This window comes from Ambystoma mexicanum, chromosome 8, assembly GCF_040938575.1.
Source record: "Ambystoma mexicanum isolate Mex_15411 chromosome 8, UKY_AmexF1_1, whole genome shotgun sequence".
NCBI lineage: Eukaryota > Metazoa > Chordata > Amphibia > Caudata > Ambystomatidae > Ambystoma > Ambystoma mexicanum.
In genome coordinates this window covers 176,964,446-176,990,696 of record NC_090929.1, presented here as the reverse complement: position 1 = coordinate 176,990,696, position 26,251 = coordinate 176,964,446, and the positions used below count along the sequence as shown (strand labels likewise).

At 47.6% G+C, this 26,251-nt stretch overlaps 1 protein-coding gene across 6 annotated transcripts in view; it reads left to right on the top strand.

The window, feature by feature from the left end:
* Nucleotides 1-26,251, top strand: part of SEC16A (SEC16 homolog A, endoplasmic reticulum export factor) — a 1,467,667-nt gene that overhangs the window by 1,064,747 nt on the left and 376,669 nt on the right. For 5 of the 6 annotated variants that reach the window (XR_011268503.1, XM_069609588.1, XM_069609584.1 and 2 more), the window contains exons 22-23: nucleotides 16,860-16,907; nucleotides 23,801-23,842. Coding sequence is in view for 5 of the 6 variants with exons in the window: in XM_069609588.1 (XP_069465689.1) it covers nucleotides 16,860-16,907; nucleotides 23,801-23,842 (90 nt within the window). In the remaining variant the exon portion in view is untranslated. The remainder of the gene's footprint in view (nucleotides 1-16,859; nucleotides 16,908-23,800; nucleotides 23,843-26,251) is intronic. The other variant, XM_069609587.1, reaches the window with a different exon arrangement.

The window sequence follows — 26,251 nt, the reverse complement described above, 5'->3', positions numbered from 1 at the left end:
ATAAAACATAATTGCACTTATTACTATTGAATCCAGTAAAAGCTAAGAAGGTATTCCTCGCTGCAGATTGGTCCAACATATGCAGTCCTATAGTCTGTCCGCAAGCCTTAGCAAGGTCATAAACCATTGGGGATGTTGACAAAATATTTGATAAAGTTTCCAAGTACCGACTGAAGGATACAATTTGGAGTAGTTCTTTACATAAGAGCTGGAAAACTATAGGAGTTACAAACATGTGCTCTTTGTAAAGAGGCGAACACTATACAGACACTGGAACATTTGCTTTGGGGGATGTACAGCTTTAACAGACATTAGACACTCATTATTTGAACACTTTGTACACAACGTTATCATGTTGTCTACAGAAGAATTTTTGCAGAGGGGGGCAGTTAGTGGACATGAGACTCCATTGACCATCGCAGTACTAAAACTCTTAAAGGAATAGCGGGCATGGTACAGAAAAAAAGAGACATTATGTGGGAAGAACTTTAACAATTGCTTGTAATGAACTATCTTGTATAAAATATTAAAGTTTCACTGTGCACTTTTAAAACTTTCTATAAGATGACTTAAATTTCATGATGAAACTTAAAAAAAATCTTATAGTATGTTTTAAAGTGTAAAATGTATTTTGTATTTTTGTAATTTATGTGCTATGTTATGTAAGTTTAGCTTGGTCTAGCCATTTCATAATAAACGCAAAAAAGAAATGTACGTTTGCGCTAAGGCTCTCCCTTTCCACACTTCTCCAAACTCCTGCCTTAACTCCCTAACCTCCTGAAGTTGCACCTCTACCTGCTCCGGTGTGTCCCGCAGTGCTTTTTCCTTGTCCCTTATCAGGGCCTTTAGCTGGGATTCTCGTAAAGTCCTCTCCCTCTTCTTGGCTGCCCCCTCAGCAATCAGTAGGCCGCGTATCGTAGCCTTGAACGCCTCCCATATAATGTGGAGTAGAGTGGCCCCAGTGCCGTTGGTCTTAAAAAAAACTTCCTGATTTCTTTGCGGAGGAGCTCTCTAAACACTTGATCTCTAAAGAGTAAGTCATTGCACACCCTCCTTCTGTCCAGTTGCGTCTGGGGCCCTATGTCAAGTGTCACCATACACATGTCCTGGTCGGACCAACCTATCACTAGAATGCCTGCATCTATGATGTTATGCTCCTGTGCCGCCTCTAGGATCATATAGTCTATCTGGGAAATTGTGTTGTGGGGGGAAGAGTAAAAGGTGAATGCCTGCCCCGTGGGTGTGTCGATGAGGAAGTTGTCTCGTAGGGCATTCGCCAGGTTGTCAACCTCATGCAGCGACGGTGGCCGTGCCCCCGTCGTGAGAGATAACCAGTCCAGTGCGGGATCTGTTATGGAATTGATGCCCCCCCCCCACAAATATAAGGGTTCCCGTTTTCCATATGCTTAAGGATGCTAGGGCTTCACTGTAGAATTGAAATTGGTGTTGGTTAGGGGCGTACAATGCATAGCGTTACTGCCACATCACCAATCCTCCAGTTAAGAGCCAGCAAACAACCCTCCATGCCTCTCTTGACCTGTTGGACCTCCAACTCAAATATTTTCCCGATCAGTATCCACACCTCAGCTTTTTTCACCAGGCACCGTTCCGCTCCCTACACCCAAGCCCATATTCTTTGCCCCATCAAAATTTAGTTTCCTGCAGGAAAAAGACCAATACTGGCTGTTGAAATTCTCAGATCACCATAGACCGCTTCTGCAGAGAGTTCAGGCCTTTCACGTTCAGGGATCCCAGCCCCATGCCACTACCGTGTGCCATCATGAAGGTTCCTGGTGTCTTTCTGGTCTCAATCCCTATCCCAGGCCCAACCCAGTTTCTGGTTCTGTACAATTCTGTCGCGCCTTATTAGGGCCTCGAATCCCAAAAACATCCCAGAAACCTGTTGTGTCCTCCCCCCACCCCCTCTGTATCCCCTGGCCCACAACCCCCCGGCGTCTGGATCAGGCACACCCAACCCATTAGAATGGAAACACCTTCTTGATAAGGAAGGGCCAACCAGGAGAGACCCCATGCCCCAAACAAACGTCAACTCTAAACTTGGTAACAAGCAACAGTCTTATAGAATTCAGGTGGTGAATGCCTTTTCAGTGGAATAAAAAGATACTATGATTCAACATCTGCCAGATCCGAGCGTCTGCCCAACGGTGCCTCTGGGGAAAGTCAGTTGTTGCGAAAAGGGCCATGAGGGATACTCTCAGTTCTTCAAGGAGTATTAAATCTATGGAACTTTCTTGAGTTGGCGGAGCGGCCTCTGCGTGGGTGAGTCACGTGTGGGCCCTCGGTTGGTACTGACAACCGGAACAACGCCTCTGACCTTAGCGCTGCGGTCACCAACTGATAGTTGCTTCAAGACTCCGTCGACCTCGTCCTTGGCTACAACTCTATATTCTCCAGCATGGGGTCTGGCATGGATTCACATGCTCATGGATATTCCCCGTTGTCAGTCTGGGAATCCTCAGTAAAAGAAAAAACTGTTTCACTTTCACTTCAACACTGTATTTCTCCTATAAACCAATCACTGTCCTCTTGATCATACTGCCCCCATCCAATGACAGTCATCTCACTAAGCTCCACCCCTGGTGGCCAGCTTCAGATTTGTACTGCACGCTTCAGTTTTGGGAGTCCTCAAGTTGCTATCCAAGCTAGTTTTTGTGTTTTTTGTGAATTCTTTTTCTCCAAAATAGTTAAAATTTTTAGCGAATTTTGCTTTACAGTCTTCGACGAAGGATAGACCGGCAGCAGGGTTCCGCTACCGGCAAATATCTTCGTTCACCGTTGGATCATCGAAGTTTAGAGAAGACTCAGCCTCGGCATTGGGCCTACTTCGCAACTTTCAGCATGACTGAAGGGAAGAAGGAAGGTCGAAGCCTCTTCAAACTCTGCACAAAGTGTGGGTTAAGAAATGTCTTTGTGGAGGATCCGCACCATAAATGCTTATACTGCCTGCATCTGGACCATGATGAGGAGGGATGTGAGGTGTGCGGTGGTTTCTCAAAGAAAACCAAAAGACTGCTACAGCAGACTATCGGCGTGGCTCAAGTCAAGCAAGGCCATTGACGCAGCCTCAGTGCATGCATGGTCAAGCCTCATCCAGCACTGGCCGGTATTCGGAGCGTTCTCCCTCTGGGAGGAGGTGGAGACCCTTTGAGGACACCTCCTTGCGGTGTCCAAGAGGAGGCCAAGCTCTGCAATGCTAGCTCCGCTGGGTTCGCTGCTGATGGGAGTCTCGATTTGGACAAAAGGCGATTGCCTTCACTGTAACCTCCACAGTGAGCCTGCCAACGAAACTAACATCTTTGAAGAGGAAGTTCTTAACCCCTTTCAAACTCTGTGTGGCTGCAGATAATCCGACGAGGGACAAGTCCTGGGAGGACTTGTTGACGCCAGCTAAGACTTTACACCATGCCAAGTCAACCAATTCAACGACTGCACCGTCAACGAAAGCAGCCACAAGCACTTGGTCATCTCCGTTTGAGGTCCAATAAATGGCCCTCTGTTCTCATTTCCATTATGTTGACTGACAGCTGATTATTTTCCAATGACTCCACTTTGTTTTCAATCTTGTCCACTCTTCCTTTAAGCGCTGAGATTGCCGTTGTTATGCCACTCTTAACTGACCTCATTTCTTCAAGTATCATACAGATGTCTGCCTTAGTGGACGCCTCCTGATCAGTCCCCCTACGCCACAGGTGCCGCCATGGTGGGGTCATGTTGAAAATCGTATAGTGTTGCCACCGTGCAGGGGTGAAGCATACGTAGCTACAATGTCCTGGTCTGTGGGGTTGCTGCGGGAGCCACCCCACCCGGCAGTCCTGACCAGCCCTACTGCGTCGAGCTAGCTCTGCCCCGTGCCGTGGGAGGTGGCCCGACATACCAGGAACTGTGCAAGTGGCATGCCGGGAGCACTGACTCTGGGCTGCCTGGCCCGTACAGGGATGCTGTTCTCCACCCGCTCCTCTTCACTCTCTAGAGCTGCCTGACTGACTTGGTGGCCTGTGCCGGCCTTTGTGATATGTCTCAGGCGGCAATGATTGAGTGGCAGCTGCCCCCTTGCTCTGACCAGGAGGCCTGACGATGTAGGAACATGGAATATGCTGCCTATTACGAACTACATCCTTTTTAACTCCGCAGGGAGCCATCTGGTCGACTGCTGCCAGGCTCACGTCTCGAAGCTGGGGTCGTATGATGTATGCTGGAGCGAGCCGTGGTGCACCCACTCTGAGACAAGAGCGCCAGCGATCGCCGCTTCTGGCGCTGCAGGGCTCGTTATGCAGAGTCACTATGGTGGCTGGGCACATTTGCCGTTAAGCTGCTTTGCTCAGTAGCAGCAACTTCTCGCCGCAGGCGGTCATATCGAGTATGGCTGATGCTGTTGCAATGATCATCCCGCAGCATCGGTCCGCCAGCCAGCCCTCTGTGGAGCCTTCAACAAGTTTCTGGTGCCATTTCCAGCATTATGCGGGTGCCAGGGCTTCAGCGTTCACAAGTCTGTGCTGCAGTACGCCGGCCTCGAGTCCAGCCGGTAATCGACCCAGGCTTCTGCACAGCCTTCTCTTCCTCTCACCCCGTTACTGTGATTGTAAATTAGCATTTGACTTGGTCCATCCGTTAAATTATGGTCCAAACTGGAAAAATGGGGATGCGACTTATTCATTAGCAATAATAAAAGATCTGTATTTTGGTACTTCTAAGAAGGTGCGATTAAATCTCCAAGTTCAACTTTCAAAACCAATCTCGACGATGAGAGGTCGACAGCAGTGGGGCACGTTAGCCTAGGCACTTTAACATTTGTACGGAGCAGATGTTGGGATCCATCTCCGAAGGGCGAGAGCATTTCCACTGAAATTAGGGGGCACCCAGTCCAGTGGCTCCTGTATGCAGACGATCTGGTCCCTGTGGGTTTGCAAAGACAGTTGCTCATGTTAGAACTTTACTGCCAAGAAAATGGCTTTACAATAAATATTAAAAAGTCAAATGTGTTGGCCTTTAAGCCAAAGTTGTCAAAGAAAATAATGTTATAATGTTACCACGACAGTCTATAAATCCCCTCTATTCCGGGTTCACGAATATAGAAATGTAGGCATCTTGGTAAATGATGCTGGGCCTGAAACTCCTTATAGAGACGACTTAAGATTAAAAACAACCACAGCGGCCACTCAGGGGCTGATGTTACATAAAAAGTTTGGAACATTCAGTGCTGGTGTGCCTCCAATGATCTCTGCTAAAATGCCAGCAAGACTTGCATCCTTCCTATTGGGACTCCTGCCCCATATATCCCCCTTTCACTCTGGCCACCGGCTATGGGCTCCCACCCCCCTTTTCCCTCATCTGACGCCAGAAACCTTGGAGTCATCTTCGACTCCTCTCTGGCTCTCGTTCCTCCCTCATATCCTGCCAAGAAGGCACATTTTCAACTCCTCCTCCTTGGAGGTATCCTTCCTTTCCTCACTTTTCCCCAGAAGCTCAAGGTCTAAAGAGCTCTGGTACTCTCTAGGCTGGACTACTGCAACAGCTTCTTCCTCATCTTCCTTCTTCCTCTCTCCACCCACTCCAGCTTATCCAGAATAGGACTGCAAGACTTATCCATGGCCTCAAGCCCAGGGACTGTATCTCTCCAGCCCTAAAATCTCTCCACTGGCTCCCAGTTGCTGAAAGGATTAAATTCAATTCCCTCCATCATCCATAAGGCTGTCTGGGGCCAGGCACCTCGCTATCTACAACTTACTCTCACTAAATATTCTCCCTCCAGATCCTTACGCTCCTCTGGCTCCAACTCTTTGCGCGTCAAGCATTTCTCTTAGCAGTGTACTGTGGTTGTTCTCTTTCCTCTGCTGGTTCCCTCTTCTGGAACAGCCTCCTCCTTCCTCTCTATCTTGAGCCGGATCTCCTCAGATTCCGGAAGCTCCTCAAGACTTTCCTCTTCACTCCTCCCCCCCCCCTCTCCCTCCTGTGCTAAACCCTACAGTCGCTGAGATTGGTGGCCTGGGCCATTGTGTTCTTCTGGGTCCTGGTATTTCGCCCAATCATCTTCAGCCTCCGCCATCTCCCAGCACTTGCCCTTGGGCACCTACTAGCCTGTGTTACCTCACAGGCCTGCACTTATTATTGGCAGGCAACCACCCCTTACCAAGTGATCTCTGCCAGGTTGACTCCCTGGCACGTCCCCCTCTGTTGGGGGGGGGGGGGAGAGATCTCCTAGTGTTTCTCTCTCTTCCCCCCCCTTGCACGTTCTGAATGCTCACAAGTACCGGCTCTTTCCTGTTACTCAGTTGTATTTCTATCTGCCTATTGTTGCCATGTTCCCTCCCCTCTTGCCCTGTGGGCGCTTTGAAACACAATTTCTTGCTGTATAAGCGCCTTACAGATCCACAATACATAAATGGAAACTAGTCCCAACTTTGACATATGGAGTGTAAGGGCAGTTATTTTTGTATATGTTTCAGTGGATCAAACTAGAGGGGCAATTTTGGAGGAAGGTTATGGGACTACCAGGTTGGGGGGGTTGGGGCGGGCATCCAATTCCTACCATATGAGCTGGGACTGCTTTGCTTGGCAGTGATGGTAAAGTGGACGTTTTTATGTTTGTTGAGAAAAATCGTAATGGGTCAATCAAATTCAATTTTGCCTTGGTTAAGACAGTTCATAAAAGCTTGCCAAGTAGGGTTGGTCTCACGGTCGAAGGCCAATTGCCTAAATTGGTTAAATCTGGCTGGTATATCAGTTGAAATGTTTAATTCTGAGGCCAAATAATGCTAAAAGGAAAATTCTGGAGATTTGATTGGTGTATAACAATTCACGAATGCTAGAAATATAGAATCTTCCAGAATTATCTCTATGAAGCCAGAGCATTGAATTGCTTGACGAAGTACGTAAGGTGTTTTCCTTCCAATAAAATCAGAAGATCCTTTTTAAAACTTCATCTAAACCTCTTGATAACAGGGGAGATAAGTGGAACAAGACTGAAAGGTACCGAGGAATCAAAGGCCTGTCGTTTTTGTGCACTTGGGAAGGAAACATTAAAACACTTATCACAACCTGCTCGAAGTTGACGTTCCAAGGCAGTTATATCTCAAAATCTTTTTTGATAATTGTAATGAAATATCAGAAGAAAAGGCATGGGCGATGATTTGTAGTGGGTACCATGTCTCATTGGATTTTAGCAACTATTAGATTTTGAGAAAAGTTCCTAAATTAAATCAACTGATGAATTTTATAACCAACTACTTGTGATTGGGTTTTAGGATGTGGGTGAAATTTGTTTTCTTTTTTAGCTTATGCTACAATTAAATGTGCGTTTTAGATTGTTTTACTGTATTGAAGATAGATATAGTTTATAATGATGTGAAGTTAAATGTGTAATTGTGTTTTAATCATGTTGAAAGGTGGAATAATTCAGCCAAAACAATTAAAAAGAATATCCTTCTAGGGATATATAGCGCCTTGTTCACTTCTCCCTATGCCTTACAGACCAACTCACTTCTGACAGCGATATAGTGCCCATGTCACTCTACAGTCGGGGATATAGCACCCAGCACCCTTTTTTCGGTGCAATATTATCATCCTATTTCCAAGTTTGTCAATTTCTGGGTCAGAATCTTTTGTTCTGCACTATTTGGTGTCCCTTGATCACTTGGGCTCAATTTGCTTGGGCCTGTCAGTCACATTGTGGATGTCAATTGAAGAGGATGCGATGAAGTCCCATACTGGAGGATAGAGTATGGGACTGAGACGACCCTGGGGACCAAGGACCACCACTTGCCTCATGGTGATGCCCTGGAGACGGTAAATGGAGGAGCCCCCAGACTCTCCAGCCTCTCTTAGCCTCTTGGTTGTCACCTAGATGTGCACCACTGCCAGCCCTTTGCCAGATTTGAGGAAGTCACCCCTTAGATGTCTAAGAGAAATTAATGCCAAGCCTCACTGGTCTCCATAGCCTGTTTCTGGGAGGAAAACAAATGAGTTTCTTAATGTAGATTAAAAATGGCAGCTGTAGGCAAACTAGCCATGACACACTAGCTAATGAAGCACACATGTGGAATCGGAGTTTTCTTTGCCTGAACCCCAATCACAATACACGCTAACACGATATTAACACATTAACATCATTAAACAATGGATAGTGTTGAGGACTCGGAGTACAGCGTCTGCAGCAGAAAATGGAGAGCAGCAGTACTGAGTCAGGAGTGGAGGTAAAGAAAGGTAAAAGAAACATAAGAAGCAGCTGTAGATAGTTAAACACAGAGCTGCAAGAAAAGAGACCAGTGGGGGAGACCAGTATAGGAGAAAAAGAAGAGTAGTGGAGGAAGAGCAGTATAGATCATTCCAGTATGTTAAGTGTTGAGATCGAATTCAAAAACCAGCCCTGATGGGAGGATTTTGGGAGGCCACTCTATTTATGGTGAACTGAGAAGACACTGAGAGGTTAGCCAGAACCCAATCAAGGTAAGGTAGCTGGGCAGTGTAGGCAAAGTGTGAGAATGGTCTAGGGCTACAATTAGTCCACACAGAGCAACACCACTAATTGCAGTTCTGGCAAGTATAAAAAATACAATTATTTATTAGGCCTTTTAGTTACACACTAAGTGTCACACCTCGGCTCCGTTCCACACTACGACACCGTGCTCCATACCTACCTCAGGGCTGGCTGCGGAAAAGGACATTCGACAAAACTATTGCGCTGCGCCGTTCTCTTCGGCATTCTGCAGCGCCATTCCTGATGAAGTGGAAAATGCCCTGGAGGCTAACGACTACTGCAACAGCCAGACGGTTCCGAACTACGATTCCCATGAAACCTAAGGGAATTCGTAGTCCTTAACATCACGTGATCTCCACTCACTTGGCTCCACCTCCTCATTGATATAAGCGGCTGCAGCCCGGAGGACGCTGCTTCTGTTTGATAGTTACAACCGGCGCTTAAGTTCCTTCTTTTTCGCCCTACTTCCTGAAGCTCCTCCTTACGGTTCTATTCTGCTTCATCCCGTGCTCAGGTAAACAAACCCTCTTTTGAACTAAGGACTGCCTGTCTGCCTGCTGATTCTGTTACCTTCTTGCTCGCCAGTGTACCGACTGTGGATTGTTATAAGGACTGTCTGCCTGCTGATTTGGTTACCTTCCTGCTCGCCAGTGTACCGACTGTGGATTGTTATAAGGACTGTCTGCCTGCTGATTTGGTTACCTTCCTGCTCGCTAGTGTACCGACTTTTGGATCGTTATAACGATTGTCTTCCCATTTGGCTCAAGAGTTCAAGGACATTGGTTGTATCGGATTCCGTCCTTTAAAGTGCACTCTGGGGACGCCTTGCAGTTGTGCACCTACCCGGATCTAGTGCGTCCCTCGTTCCGCCCGGGACTAGTTACCCAACTAACATTCCCCGTTTATTATTTTGCACTATCGTTGTTGTTCTGCATCCTGGAGTAAAGGGAACTGTGACTTCCTAGGGGACTATCAGAACATTGTGGTATCAGGCTCCTAGGATTAGGTTGTTCAGGTACTATTCTGTCCTATCCCCATCTATTGATAGTCGCTGTTATTCCAAGTGATTAATTGTATGTTGTTTCTTGCAGCTGGGTCCGTGGCGGCGCGTTTTCTCCCCGCTCTTTCGGGTGATCGGTCCCTCTGTCTGGCTTACATATCAGCAGTGGGTCATATCATCAGAAAGGTCGTTTTTCCCTCATAGAGAGGAGGCTCGGGTGGAGGCTCCAACCCGAGCTCTTCAATCAACGCACAGTCTCGCTGGTTTGGCCTCCTATCTTGTCCACTCCCGTGCGGTGAGTAACACTAAGCATATCAAAATCACAGTTAAGTATTGTCTCACAAATCTTTATTAAATATATATATACACATTCACCAATAGGGGAATTCGAAGAATCTGTGTGATTTTTCCGCAACGGAAATGTTCCAGGGAGAAATGACCTAAGATTATTTGCTCGAAATAATCTTTGTTCATTTCTCCCCTGAACATTCCCGATCTGCGGAAACCCCCACCCCCAAGACACCCTCACCCCCTTACTTTGCCTTCCGTCTCGGTAGACCCTGAGACGTCTGTTCCCTTTAACTTCCGTGATCGGAACCAGCGCCGCAGGGTCTTTTTTTTCCCTTTTCTTTTTTCGGATAACCGCAGTGGTTTCCCCGCAACCCCCGCTCACTATACTGTATAGTATGGTGAGCAGGGTGTTGCGGGGACAGCCCCCGCGGCCTTTGTTTTTATTTTATTTTTTTATTTACAGACCCCACCAAAAATACATACCACAAAAGGTTCAAACTTTTAGTAGTTCAAACTTTTGGTGGTATGTATTTTCGTACTTTTGGTGTGGTCGGTAATTTGTATACAGTAATTTTGTCCTATTCCAATTAGAATTGTATATGGATCAATTACCAGTGCAATACTGTTGAGTGGTAAGAACGAAAATAAGCAGAGCCTATTAGAATGAACACAAGAACAGCTTGCCCCAATCTTATAAAGTCCAACCCTGAGATGGTTTAGGGCCTTGTGCCCAAAAGTCACTAGTTCCAAAGTATAACTTCTTCAGGTAAGTTTATATAGTGTGATGAATCCCAGGATGTTGTCACTGCCTCCAAAGGGGAGCCCCTTCCCATGAGGCCAGGGAGGTGAGGCCTCTATCCTGGGGGTGGTACTCAGCGGGTGGATCTCCTGGTATTATCTGATAGTTTTTGTATAGCGCCTATACACATGTTTCAAAGCGCTTCAAGGCAGGGGAGGGAGCAAGGGAAAATACAATACATTCTTATAAGGCCTATTTCTGATAGTGCAAGAGCATAGACAATGATGGAGGGAAGGAGGGAGGATGGGGAGGAAGAGAGAAACAAACAAATAGTGACTATTGTACTAGGCCTGACGACATTTCAGGTAGGGGAAACCCCCTTTGGGACCAATGATGACCACATCGGGAGAATGCGGTATTCCCAAAACATCCCCACCTCTCCTTCACCTCCTGCCTATGCCATGTTTTTCTTTAGTGAAACAAAAGTAGAGCGTACAGAGTCGAAGATGTCTAGCGAGTTACATCATCCTAACTCAATCAGTACTGGGACGAGGGGGAGGCACGGAGCTGTACAGACTACTTACCAGAACCACTTTGCCCATTCTAGCAGTTCTCGATAGCCAATTGGAAATAGCTGAGTCAAAAGCAAAGAAGGACTTGACAAAGGGTCAAGGCTGCCCTGGAGAAACCGCAAGACTGAGTACGCTCAGGGAAGGAGAAAGGCAGACTGGGGAGCTGAGCGAGCAGGAGATTGCTGTCCAGCTAGTCTGATGTGCAGGGACATCACAGTGAGTAGCAAGGAAGATGCTCCTGGAACCCCCAAAGGTAGGCGCCTATGGAAGAACTGGCCCACGCCGACAAGGAAGAAGGTGTGACTGAGCTACTGGTGCCCACAGATGAGAGACGGAAGCAGGGGAATCCCCACTGCAGATGGCAGTCGCACGGGACGTCCCAAGAACATTGTGGACTACAAAATAAGGGGCGCTGATGAACAGGGAGGCACCGGTGGGCCTTTAGAGTGGCAGAGACACTTAAGTAAGCCTTAAAAGCCACATGCATGGGTGTGGGACCATGTTGAAAGTAAAGAGACATTTAAGAAAACCTAATGAGAATAATACTTGGCGGAAAAGTTAACCAAGTTTAGCGTGGTACTCGGAAACCTACAGTGCACGTCTGGGACCTGCACCCATATAAAGAGAACGCTGTGAGGGACAAACAATAAGTACAGTACTTGGCATGTGAGTAAACCAAGTCTGTATGTTACACCACAGCTTGGAAGTGCATCCAAGCTGCTCTTTTTCGTCACAGTACCTGGAGTTGCACCCAGGATATTATTGTTCATCGCAGTGCCTGGTTGGAGGAAACTAGGTCTGCCAACCAGGATCGGTATCCACGCATTTGGAAACACATCCAAGCTCCTTTTATTTGCAACTTTGGGGTCGGGAACCCAGAAACTGCAAAGAAGCTTGAGAAGGGCCGACTAAAGAACCAAGTTTTTCCCAACAATTGCTGTACTATATTTCAAGCCTGAACAAGGCTGGGGAAGGGAGATATCCCCCAACACTTCAAGATCTGAAGATTCCAGAACTGTCTTTTGTCCAGGGGAGGGGGAGTCACTCCCTTTGGGCTAGAAATACCTTATTTTCTTTTAATTTAAAACTTCGGATGTGAGGGACAGAGTAGGATTCCGACATTGGAACTTTTTCTTTGGACATTATGACACTAGTTATTTCAGTTGAGGCAGGGAACCGTTCTTAGAGTTAAGGCAAGCTAGGCTTTTCTTTTCATTTTTGCACTTGAATAAAAGTTTCTAATATTGACCACGACCCCTCAGTATTAGGGTCTTACTTCTGCACCCTTAAAATAGAAAGAATGCAGTGGGCTGTGGTGGTGATTATTGAAAATTCCCAAGTTGGGTAAAACCTCAGTAAAGTTCAGTTAAGTACTCAACTCCATCTAACACACTAGCATAGGCCTAGGGAAGGATCCTTAACCCAGGTTCCACCACCCAAGATCAGGTCACAGTGATTTATGGTCAGGACTTAACATCCAAATACCCTATGGGAGACGGGGCGAAAGCAACAGGTATGTACACTTACCCCCCTGGCTCAGGATGTTCCGGATTCCACGATTGTAGGTTCTAGACTTTCTTTCTAGGCTTCTACTTCTGTTCTTGTTCCCACCACGTGGGTCGTCTAGACAGTAGAGATAGTTTGTTTCAAGGGGGTTTAGTTTCGGTTGGTCGTGGTGTACAGGAATTCTTTCTGGCAGCTTGCAGTTGAAGACCCAAACAAAGACAAAGGAAGACTTCTGCAGAGGACACCTCGGGAGCATAAAGAGGACCAGATCCAACGAAGATCACCACGGTCAGACGGTGAAAGGCGATTGTACAGTGGCGAACGCAGAAGCAGCCGCAGCAGAGCTTCCCTTGGAGTGAGACTGCTGTAAATGTAAGAGCAGGCGAATTGTGGCACTGGCTGGAGATCTGCAGTTCCGAGGCTCTGCTCGGAACAATGACAGCTGCAGCGAAGTAGCCCAGAATAGAGTTGGTCAGTCCACCGTTTGGTCCAAGGACACTTCCAAAGGCTCAGCAGGCACGGATCTTCGAGCAGGGAATCGAGACTGGTCGTTCACACTGGTCCAGAAGTCGAAGTGCCAACAAAAGTCGCCTTGATATCTGGACAGAAGACCTGGGCTTCACTGTGACAGCACTGGATTCAGTGCTGGTCAGCCGCAGTGAGTCACCTTTGGGTCATCAGTAGGCTGCTCTTCATAGAAATCTTGGTTCCAACAATGATCTTATGAACAGTTGCACACAAGAATGCAGGATACAACCACTGCCACCAGCCATTCAGATTAGCTTGCAACAGTAAACAAATTGTTACAGGAGCAGTGAGAAGGGGGATACAGTGTAACCCCTCAGCACTCCACATAACGTGGGGTGTGCTGATCCTCACAATATAAAAGATTGGAAGGATACTAAATATCCCGCAGCTCCTGGGAACGTGTTTCCACAAGGCAAGTAACAAAATAAAAAGGGAAGCCCAAGGGGCTCCCAGCAACACTGCACAGAAAGTGATGTGTGCTGTAAAAGTCAAAGACGGATGCCCGGGAACAAGGTGTAAAAAGAAACAGAGAAGTATTCCAAAAGATAGGGTAAAAGAATGAGTGTGGAAAAAGGTTTGTTCCCACTCACTCAGGGGAACAGACCAAAAATCCAGTAGTCCAGTAAAATGTGCTGGGAGGACTCGTATGTTGGTTTGGGATTGTGCATACAAAATGAAAATCTACCTAACGCTGTGATCCTTGGAGGTGGTGTGAGAAGGACCCACCAGAGCCTCTGCTGCCTCTTACCCCAACCCTCGGGTAGTTGAAGGCCAGAGAACAGGTATCCCAAGCACCTGAAACTTTGATATAGGTGGAATGGTTGGTCTCATTGAAGTGCACAGAGATGATGAGTAAATAATCTGGGACTCCCAAGCTTGTGCGGTCGGGGCCAAGGTAGGTGAAGGCCCCATGAAGACTCCAGCCTGAATTGGAGCCTAGGCCAGCCCGAAAACCGCAAAGGAAGGAATTGTGTTCTAATAGTCCTGTTGACCTGCATAGCAACTGATATGCCTGGAGACAATATATATATGGGATTCCCCAAAGGTCCTTCTGCACATCTCAGGACCCAGACAAGCTGCAGCAGAACTCACTCCCAACAACTTAAATATCCAAAAAAGACCTGGTCTATTTACTTATTTTTATGGCACCCTCACCTCTGGGTCTGGAAAACAGGGTGCTGTATTCACCTACGACCAGTTAGAGGTGAATAGAAACACCCCTCATGCACTAATAGTACCCACTCCCTGATACAGGACCACCCAGTTGGACAACCTCAACTCCCCCATCCCGATTCAGCAGCAGGGCTTTTACATTCAAAACACTTACTGAGCCTTACAACTACACCTGAAACACCAATATGAGATTCCCAAGGGAAACAGAAGTTGAGACAGGGGCATCCTTTTTGTTAAAGATTGACATCTTTGAGAAGTTTCTCAACACTAATACAATTTTCTGGGGGGAAATCTGTATCCCTAATTAGGTGATAAACATATCTGCCCATTCAAAGACCAAAGTGTGAAGGTCTGCTCTCTTGGAATCACGGTTAACAGCAAGCAGCCTGTTCTTGTTCCAGGTGGTCATGTCACCAACTCAGCTGGCAAATAATTGTGGAGAAGCAAGTTAACCCAGATCTTGGTCAACACCTTTTAATCTATTTTGGAGTGAAATCAACCTTTAATTTGAATGCATGCTGGAGCTCCTCCTTTTGTTAGTGAATAACAAGGGTTTTACTTTCTTTCATTTAGTTTTGAGAATTCTGTCTACCTGCAAAGACAGTAAACAATTTACACAGGACTGAATATGGAGCAGTACAAAACGATATGTAAAATGCACACGATGTCCATCAGGGTTGATCCTCTTAGCCATGGAGAAACTATGATGATGGCACTCATGATTTTCTTTACGTTAAAGTAGTTATCCAAGTCTTCCTTCTGGTCATCCAAAAGGCAATTAAGTTGCAGCCTTTCAAGGTTGCCATTGACCAAGAGGTTCTGCACCCCTTCTCTTGCTAAACAATTCTCAATTAGTCCCAAAGTTCCTTAGGTAGTTTGCTGATTTTTGTGAGCAACGGGCCATCAGCCTTCTTCAATGAGTATTATTCTTGATGCTTGACATTTCGTAATTATGTATGCTAAGAGCACCTGTATCCTAGTAGTTTTTGCGTGAGGCAGAACTCTGCTGTGGCTATGCAGATATTGATTACTATTTTTATTTTAACTTCTAAATGCCAGCAATCAGATCAAACCGAAGCCATTTGCCTGAAAAGTCGCATTTAAGCTGTTTCAGTTAATTATTTAACTTCCCCAATTTATGTAGTCTCTTTCATATAAGATGAAAATGGGTGTCTTCTTTGACTTAATGTTTAGCAAGGAAATGTTAAAGCACTAAGTCAATGGGGGAAGGAACAAATAGTAGTTCTTGAGCGTAATCTGAGAGGTCTTTTTTTACTGAGGGAAACAGTCTTTTTTAGAAGCGTCCAAATCGTCTTTGATCATCAAATATTCACAGGAAGATTGTTTGCTATACATGGCATGCGTTAGTAACACCTGGACATATGTTGGCATTACCTTGCAAATGAAGGGATTATGGCGTGAAGCTATATGGTCTACCTTTTCAGACTACTTATATTTACCATGTTAATACCTACTATTTGGTGGAAGCGTGTTAGTGTAAAATAACAGAACGTGGGACCCTGTTATGAACCTATCCATCATTTGAAAAAGTAAGTTAGTTGGAAACCCTGAAGAAGAGCTTGTTCCAACACTCCATCCAAAACTGTGATCTGGACCATCCACTATTTTGTGACTGTCTTATGACATTCTGGAAAACTAAACCACTTGAACTCCCAGTGTGAAATTGAGCTTAGCTGTGAAATACTTGTATCACCTTCAATTCAGTGCCATCTCCACCAACTCCCCAAACGTCTGAGCACGGTAAAGCAACACTGGCCACATGATTGAAATAAATAACATATGGTGTGAATTCCTAGTGTGGGTAAAATGTGTCAATATCTGGCAAATGAGCAGAGCCCAAGGCCATGATGTAATGTGACCTCCTGGACATATGTTACTCTTCCTACACTTAACACAGTTGCAGCCTTTTATACACTCCCCCAATAATAAAACCCTACAAATAGACCCAAAAGACCATTGAAGCACAAGATTAGTAGTAACACATCCATTGACTTTCCACAAATACGTCAATCTGTGCACTACACAACATGCACCCTTAAAAGGAAAAATTCAAACCCATTGACTTTGCCAATGCTCATTTCCTCTGTCTATACTAAGCCATGATTTAAAAGCTGCTCTGAGAACATGACAGTCTTAACATGGTCCTGCCAAATGTAATTGTGGGATGCTAAGTGCTTAGCTATGAACATCAGTTTCTCAGGTAACATTCTGCCTGTTTTAAGCATTGAGTAGTGCCTTCCTGCCCTCTACCCGCAATCCATAAAGCTGCCATTCTGCCTGATCCATTATACAAGTTTACCAACGATTTTATTACTTGGCATAACCATTGTGATGTCTGATCCTACAGCAATTCATTTCAGAAACTGAGATGTGTTGCTATGGTTGCACTGTGAGGGGGGCGGGTTACCATTGGTGGTCTAGTGTGTTATGTTCGACCATTGGCTTATGGGCGTTTCAGGTTTCCTCAGTTGACTCCAGGAACCGATGAAGTGAGCGCCGTCTTTTTAAATATGTACTGTGTTTATGTCCAAACAGGCAACAGGATATCGCTCGAGAACCGCTTCTCAATCATCAGCGTGGATGGTATGACATAACAAGTGGCTACTGCACCTCAAGCTTAATCGGGTTCATAAACACTATGTATGGTGGAGGGAATCCTTAATTATTTTCATGGTCTTTAAAATTCTCTTGGTGGAGGGAATCCTCAGAATTTAACACAACTATTGGAGACCGTTCACATGGTTGCGATCACCTAATTTACCAAAAGCCAGATTAAGATTAGAATTTGGTGCTAGGTTCTACACCAATATGGTGAAGCTAAGTGAAGATGAAAGAGCACAGGCACCACATAGCTATGCCCCTAGCTAACCTAGTGTGAAATGGGACTACTGCGTGCCTTAGGTGTATTTCTAATGGTGCTTGTGATGGACCAGCCACAATCATGAAATATAAATACAATATCTTGACCTTATGGGTCACTGCTAGTCATAGGAATTGCACTCCTGGTACATGGTAATTTGACGCCATCTTTTTTTTTTTCGCTTGGGCCCTTCACTCAGGGTATTATAAGCCAAGTACATGCCATAATTATCCATTCCATTTGGGGACGCTGGTCCAGTCCTGGTAGTCCTGCATTTATGATGGGGAAAAATCCAGGACTAGAAGCCCCCGAATGTAAAGTTAAAACCAGAGCTGTTAGAATCTCCCACATGGAATGGACAATAGTGGCATCTATGAAGCAATCACTTTCACCGTCTTTGTGAGTGAATGAGCTTTTATAGAACAACATTGCAAATTGATTACAATAGTTTATTTCTCACCAGTACACTGGTGGTTCTTAATCGTGTTTTTTCCTAGTTGTTCACAGCTTTGGCCAACAAAGGAAGTTAGGCAAAAGTAGATAGTTCTTTTCTGAGGATCACGCAGTGTGGTGAAGTAGTGATTAGAAATTGGGGTATTCTGTTTGTTAGTTAAACCAGTACTCTTACGTCCTGTCCCCTTTCCTCCATACTGTATGGGCGTCCCTTCCGAGGGACGGGAGACAGAACCTTTTTCACCAGAAAAAACCTTCTTCCTCTTTAAATTTAGAGGCACGCGGGGGAGTGGCCCAGGGAGCATGCGCTGCCCTGACTCTGCCCTCCAGCTCCACACACCAGTCCCCTTTTCTGCGTCGACGGGAACGGGCCAAATTCACCAGCGCTCTTGGGTTTGGCTTCGGCCATGTAATTCCATGCGCGCATACTTCTTCTCTTTGTCTTTTTTGTCTTATCTATCATTCAGGTACTCGGTCCTCAGGCGTCACGCTCCTCCCTGGGGCATGTCGACTTCTACAGGGTTCAGCAGGTGTCCATCCTGCAATGGGCTCTTCCCAACTTCAGAACCCCATGCCATCTGCCTACGTTGCCTTGGCCCAGACCACAGTTGGCAATCATGTTCGGCATGTGACTCGCTGTACTCAAAATCACTGAAGAACAGACTAGCCATGTGGAGGGAGCTCTTTCAGAGGTCGCCTCCATACAATCTCAAGAACTTTGTGAAGCATCGAACCAGGCCCAAGGTAGGGCCGATATTCTCCATCACACCCCGCAAGGGAGACTCCTTCCCAGGGACTCTCCCGTGCGCGGGTGGGACTGGTCAGGTCCTTCTACCGGCACGTGCACTGAGGCGCTTCAGCTACCGGCCTTTGGGTCGAGGGATCCTCTGAACTTACCGGGTGCAGTGTTGAGGGACAGGAAAAGATACCCAAGGGGCTCTGCCCTTTTACCGGCACTATGGCCGAGGGGCTATGCCCTAATACCGGCAATACATCCGAGGGGGCGCCTAAACGCAGCTCTACCGACCCCCGGGCTGAGGGTGTCACACCTACCGGGCCCAGGCCCGAGGAGCAGGGTAGGCCTGGTGATCCACACGCAAGAGTCTTGACCAAGGCCGGGCCCAGCAGGCTGAACACCACGTCGCAGGCAGCTCGACAAAATGGCTGCCGCGCCAGAAAGCGGCACCAGCCCGATGCCATTCCAGGAATTCGGTGAAGAACGAGGGTCAAGGTGGGACTGGCCCCAACCAGGTACGTGGCCTACAGTCTAACCCTCAGTTGCGCAGGGCAGCTTTCCTTGGTGCCCATATGGACCAGGAACACAGCGGCTTCAGCAGCTCCCCACTACCCCGTCAGCACCCCTGCCACCTCTTTGGCCATTGAGGAGGTGCTCTTCGAGAAGTTCCTGGGCCTCATGAAGTCACCTCAGATGGGGGGTTATCATCAAAGACGCCATCAGGGAAGTCATTCCTGCTATGCTAGCGGCATCACAGACGCCTCCATCGGGCCCCCAGGCCCCGGTGCAGCCGCCTCCTCTGGCTCCAGAGCCAGCTCCGCAGCCTCTGCCGCCTCCTCAGCCTCTGAACGCGGGCTCTGTACCCCAGCCTCCGGTGACGACTACTCCTCCTCCACAGGATCCTCCAGATCCACTGGATACGGATGAGGAGGGGGATCCGGACACGCCATCCTCAGCCATGGCCTTCCACGAACATCTTGCTGGTCTGGCGGAGAACCTGGGCCTCCCCCAACCCGAGGCCGAGCAGCCGCAGAGGGGGTTCTGGCTGAAGTCCTCACGCGACGCCCCTGTGCCAAATCGGGGATTCCTATGCAGACCGATGTAGTCTCCCTGGCCAAGAAGGGCTGGCTCAAACCCCACTCGGCCCAGCCGGTCAATCGATGCCTGGACGGCAAGTACAGGCAGGTGGAGGGGGATACACTCTTCCTTTCGGCCCATCCTCAGCCACGCTCTTCGGTGATCGCTGCGGCATCCCTATACTCCAAGCCCCAATCGTCCTCGGCCTCTTCCTCTGCAGCGCTGCTAGGCAAGGAGGAGCAGATCTTGGAGGCATATGGCAAGAAACTCTAGTCCAACACCTCTTTACATCTACGTCAAGCCAACGCCGATGCCATGCTGGCTGCCGCCAACCAGAGATTATGGTGGGAAATTGGGGACTTCCTCTTGGAACTCCCCACCCAGGGCCAATCACGCTTTAAGGCGAGGCTGGCTGAAGCCAAGTTGGTGGCGCATGACGTCATGGAATCCACAGTGGCTCATATTGATACCTCAGGCCGTGCCATCTGTATTGCCACGGACATGAGAAGAACAGCCTGGCTCTGGGCAACAAAGTTCAACCCGGATGTCCAGGAGCGCATTCTAGATCTACCCTTTGGGCGGCGGTGGGAGGACCTCTTCCACTCCTCTATGGGCGAGGAGCTGGACAAAAAGAAAAACAGCTCACAAATGGCAAAGTCTTTATCCATCCTTACAAAAACCATGCCCAAATTGTACACCCAATCTTAGCAGCGCTCGGAAAGGGGTCGTACATATGGCGGGTCCCGCAGCTTCCAGGAACGCAGATCCAGGCAGCCGGACCGCTCTCCGTGACAGAGCCGGCGCAAGCAACAAAAAGGGGGAGTGAGGGTAAGGGCGTTTTCCAGTTCCCCTCCTCAGCGTCAGCCTTTGAGGGAAAGAAGGCATGACACGCCCCTCCAGGTCCACATGTTTCCAGTGGGGGGGCAGGCTTGCCTATGCACATTTCTGGCGTCAGAATTTCACGGACCCTTGGATCCTATCCATAGTAACCACTGGGTACCACCTTCCTATCCCAGCCTCTCCTCCCTCCTCCCCTCCACTCCCACAGGTTGGGACAGCAACTCTTTTGCCGGAGATCCGGTCGCTCGTAGAGAGCCAGTCAGTTGAGACAATCCTAGCTCCTTGCGAGGCTTTGGCTTTTACTCTGGGATTTTCGCCATTCAGAAGAAGAACCAGGCGGGCCTGAGTTTTTTGCTGGATCTTTCCACCCTCAACCTCTCCTTAGGCCTGCAAAAATTCAAGATGCTTACTCCAGCTTTTATAGTGGAGACATTGGACAAGGGAAACTGGATGTGCTCCCTGGATCTAAAGGATGCGTACCTACACATCCCGATTTGGCAGCCCCATCATTCTTTCCTATGGTTCAGAATCATGGGATACCATTTTCAATACAAGGTCCTTCCTTTTGGCTTCAACTTGACCCCCAGGGTCTTTACCAGACTCATGAATGCCGTGGCGGCCCTTCTCAGAGCGCAGGGTCTCCACATCTACCCATACCTCGATGACTGGCTCGTCAGGGCTATGTCTCCGGAGGTGGTTCACCACTCTTCCCATGCCCTTATGAACACACTTCACGATCTGGGCTTCTCGCTCAATTTCAAGAAGTCACAACTACAGCCCACGCAGATTCTGACTTTCCTGGGCCTCATCTAGGACACGTGCTCCGAGAAGGTCTTCCCGTCAGAGGACACAATCTCAGTCATCAAGTGGGCCACTGCCCCCTTCCTCGGCAGAGAAGTGACCCTGGCATGGTGGTACCAACATCTCCTGGGTCTTCTCGCAGCGGTCCTATTAGCCGTGCCGCACACAAGACTAAGTATGAGGAGGATTTGGCTGCACTTCGCAGGAACGGAGCTCTCAATCCGAGATGATCAACATCCCTCCATCTCTCCACCCGGACCCAACATGGTGGTCCAGGGACTACAACCTACGGACGGGCAAGCCCTTTCTGCTGCCCTCACCGCAGGCCACCATCACCAGACTCCTCGCTCGAGGGCTGGGGAGCCACCCTGGATGGCCTCTCGGTCCACAGCACCTGGACTCGACAGGAACAGAAATACCACATCAACTGGTTGGAGCTGAACGCCATCTGGCTAGCGCTCAGAGCATTCCTACTGCTTCTCAGGGCCAAGGTTGTCCTCATCCAGATGGACAACTCGACCAGCAGGTACTAGTCAACAACCAGGGAGGCACCAGATCCCCTCCAGACTGGCGGTCAGCATGTGGGAGTAGGCCCTGGAAAACGACATTTACCTCATGGCAGTCTGCCTCCTGGGGGAATCCAACCTGGAAGCGGACAGGCTCAGCAGGCTGGGAGCGGACAATTACAAGTGGCAGCTAAACAACCTTGTTATTCAGGAGATCTTCAACATGTGGGGTCACCCCCACGTGGATCTCTTTGCCACCTGCCACAACAAGAAATGTCCCCAGTTGGCATTCTGGCAAGGTCAGGGCATTGGCTCTCTGGGAGACGCATTTCACCTCCAGTGGACCGGCATGAAAGCCTACACCTTTCCACCCACTCTCCTGATCCACAGGGTAATCTGCAAAATCAAGGAGTCTCGCCAACTCCTCATTTTTCTGATAGTTCCATGGTGGCTGGCCAGGCCATGCTTTTTGGAGCTGCTCCGCCTGTCGGAGGTACCCCCGGTTCACCTTCCGACAGGCACAGCACATCTTCTGGCACAGCAGGGGGGGTAGAGTAATCCACCCTACCCTATGGAAACTAGCCCTCACAGGGTGGTATCTGAGCAGGTAATGTGTCTGCAACTTAGCCTCTCACAGGCCAATCTGGAGATCATACAGGGCGCCATGAGCAAAGCCACCAGGGCGCAGTACAAAAGCAAATGGACTAGATTCTGCCACTGGGCAGGGTATCGACCTCTTGGCTTGCACTTTGGACAAAGTGCTCTCCTTCTCGGCGCACCTCGCTCATTCTGGCGTGTAGGTGGACACCTGCCGCACATACCTTACTAGTCGGCCTTACCTTGGCTCATAGAGTCAGCGAGATCCAGGCGCTGGTCGCCTCAGAACCATATACCACTTTTCACAATGATAGAGTAGTCATGCGGACGCACCCGGCATTTCTGCCCAAGGTTCCGTCTGCTTTCCACTTGAACGAGGAAATAGTCCTTTATACGTTTTTTCCTGATCAGAAGGACAGAAACCGAGTGCTGTACTGCCTGGATGTCAAGCGTGCCCTGAAATTCTACTTGGACAGAACTAAGGGCTTCTGCAAATCGGACGCCCTGTTCGTCACTTTCAGAGGCTCAAGACCAGGCTATCGGACCTCTAAGGCTTTCATATCCCGCAGGATGGTCTCTGTCAACAAAAAGGCATATGAGGGCCAGCACAAGCCGCTTCCGGCCAACATGCATGCACACACAGTCGGGGCCAAGGCAACGGCCATCGCATTCCAGCGACATGTCCCTTGGCAAGTCATAAGCAGGATGGACACTTGGGCCTCTCCCTCGGCTTTCTGTAAGCATTACTGTTTGGATGCCGGCTCTAGATCTGATGCGGCCTTCGGACAGGCTGTTCTCGGGAACCTATTTGCTTAAGGGGGGTCTCCTCTCCACCCTGGGGCTACATTCAGTTGTAATTGCCCATACAGTATGGAGGAACGGGGACAGGACGTAAGAGTAATTATAAATTGCTCACCGTAGTGACTAACATACTCTTAGTCCATAGTCCCCTTTCCTCCATACGTCCCACCAACCTCCCCCCCCCCCTAAAAATACTGGTGTAATTAGGCAATGTTAAATCTATTGTCGACGTGTCAATGGGGACTGAGGTGTGGCGCCGGAGGGCGGAATCGGGGCCGCGTATGCTCCCTGGGCCGCTCCCCCGCACGTCTCTAAATTTAAAGGGGAAGGTTTTTTCTGGTGAAAAAGGTTCCGCCTCCGTTGGAAGGGACGCCCATACAGTATGGAGGAAAGGGGACTATGGACTAGGAGTACGTTAGTCACTACGGTGAGTAATTTATAATTTAGCTGCCACTCTTTTGGTTGGTAATTTGTTTAGCAATGATTGAAAGGCTGCACATTGGCTTATATAGGGCTCTAAAGCAATATATCTGTACATATTACGACATTAAATGCCAGCACATTCAGATGTTTCTACATCACCAGCCCAGCATATGGTCATTGCTGGAGCTGCTAATGGTTTCTGCTGCTTTGTGTGAACATTTTCCTCAGGGCCACGGCTTCTCTTGACCCACTGCTTACACGTTTGCTTGCTTTTGATGATTCTGTGCCCTCCAATACCTATGGCCTAATTCTGTGATTCACAAATCTGATGTGTGCTTTTTGGGACTAAAGTTGATTCATTGTCTTTTTTTTGTCCGAACAGGGGCCACGGTCAAGAAACGCTTCACAGTCCTCAACACGCATGGTATGTAACTGCAATCTGATGATTCTGCTCAAACATGTGTATATGGTACTTTTTGTGGGCAAATCAGTAAAAGGAATCCCCTTGCTGTACTGTATTTTCACATTGCCACACACATTTTATGCTTTTCCATTGTGTATCTTGATTTTTGCCAATCACTTTTGGTGGTTTTGATGGAGAGAAACGGTATCATGCTCTGCTCCTGCCGATTGAGCATTATTAATTGTTTGCCACTGGTTCTCCTTTGAAAGTGTCTAAGAAATGTGCCCATGGTTGGGCCTTCACCTCCAAAAACAGGATTCACCTGCTGTTTGGCAGCTCATCATCCTCCTTTGAAAGGGGCTGTAACTAAGGAATGTCCTGGCATATAAAACATTAAATAAAATCTTTTCAGCGTGTAACACTGTTGTGCCTTCTACCTCGAGTCCAATGGAGTAAGATTGATTAATTTGGAACCATTGCTACAGCTTCTGCTTAATAACAGGACTTTCTCAAAATCCTCAATTGGGAATCTAGCTAACCCTTCATTTGAGACTGGTAAAGTGTTAACAGGAATTAGCACCTGGGAGATGCACTGCAACCACCCATGTTGATTTGATTCTTGGACAATAGTTGGTATTCGTTCGGAGTTCCGAGCCACTTGAAGGAACTGAACGCACCACCTAGCTGTTTCTAATGCTGCAGTAACTGATGAGGTTGCAACACCGGCTCGCTCTCTGGCTGCCACTTCTACTGCAACGTAAATAAAAAAGGGGCCCTTCATTTTCAGTGAAGAGTAATTGTTCTTGAACAGATATCATGTTCATACTGCAACCAAACTTCTTTAATTGTGTAATTAAAACTGGGTTGCTAGTAGCCTTAAAGCCACCAATGTTTTGCTCAGGATCTTTAACTTTGTGTCCTGATATTGAAGACTGGTAGAACCTGCTAGGACGAGCTAAAACCCTGTTAGTACCCCAGAGGTGTCCCAAACTCGATTGCTTGTAATGAGGGCAATAACAGACTATATTGTAGAATTCCCCACATTGTGAGGGACCAAAGTCCTATTCTACACTTCTGGTGTGAAGCAGAGTGGTTTTGACTTTCACATACCAGATTTTACCCTGATAAATCCTCATATAACGCTTCACCATGGATGCATATCACTAACTTGCCCTGAGAAACCATAAGCCACTTAGGGTTGGTTCCTCAAAGGCAACCTGTTCCCTGTGCCAGTTGCCTTGCAGTGTGGTGCAGTTAGGGATGTCAATTGGGTGTCACCAGGGGCCGCAACTGCAGCCCCTGGCAACTCCTGTGCAACTCCCGGCTCTGCCTTGCGGCTCATGGTTAATGGTTGCAGAGGCAGAAAGAAACCAAAAGTAAAGAGATCTCAGAAGAGCCCTCTTTAAATTAATTTCTTTTGGAAGTCACTCTGACTTCAAAAAGAAAATATTTACTTCATGGTTTTTCTGTAACGGAAATAATTAATTTTTGATGTTGGAATGACATCAAAAAGAAACCCCACTGTCCCTCCTCCCCGTAAAGGACATGGCAGGTTCCTGCTCCCCTGCGCATGATAGGAACCAGAGCTGGTTCCTTGCATGCGTGGCGCATGGGAGCCAGAGAGGCCTGCCTTCAGAAGAGTTCCTCGCAGAAGCAGCGGATTCTGAAAAGGTAAGAAAATGCTTTTTTTGTAAATGTGTGTGCCTGCATGCATGAAAGTGTGTGTGTTGGGGTGGTGCGGGGCGGGGGGAGGGGGGGGCCCAGCTTCGGTCCCACAGAGGCTGAAGAGGAACCCCACTAACCCCATCAAGGTTGTGGACTTCACAAGTTTTAGTGACTACTGCTGAGACCATGACTTCGGAGAGGGGTTGGGGGAGAGGACAAAATAACAAATGACAGGATTTCACTCTAGACGTTCTTTTCACTTCTTCCAATCATGAGCTGCGGACCTTAAAAACCAAATGCATAGCATTAATGTTGTTTCCTCACCTTCTGCGCTCATGACAACTCAGTTAAACCTTTATTATCTTGGATTACCTGTCTGCCTCCTCTGAGCTAGAAGGCACCTTCTGACTCCTCCTTCAATCTTCTTTTAACATGACTGTATGGAATATACCTTGTCTTTATTGCCAGAAGGAATCACTGATGCCTTGCTAAATCTTACTAGAAGAGACTGACAGGAAGTGTTTCTTTACTTAACTTTATATTCATTTACTTCCTTGATTTATTGGTTTTATTGCAGGTTATTTCTGGATCTTCTTGAAATTCTCATAACTCCTACTAACTGCTTTTTGGAATTTAAATATTTATATACAGGTTTCTACCTTAATTCCTAAATGTATTAACTAGGCAGACAATTTTTTCCTAAGGGCTATAGTTTCTGTAGTAGAAAACCCTTAAGTTAACTTCTCAATTAATTACACTGTTGAT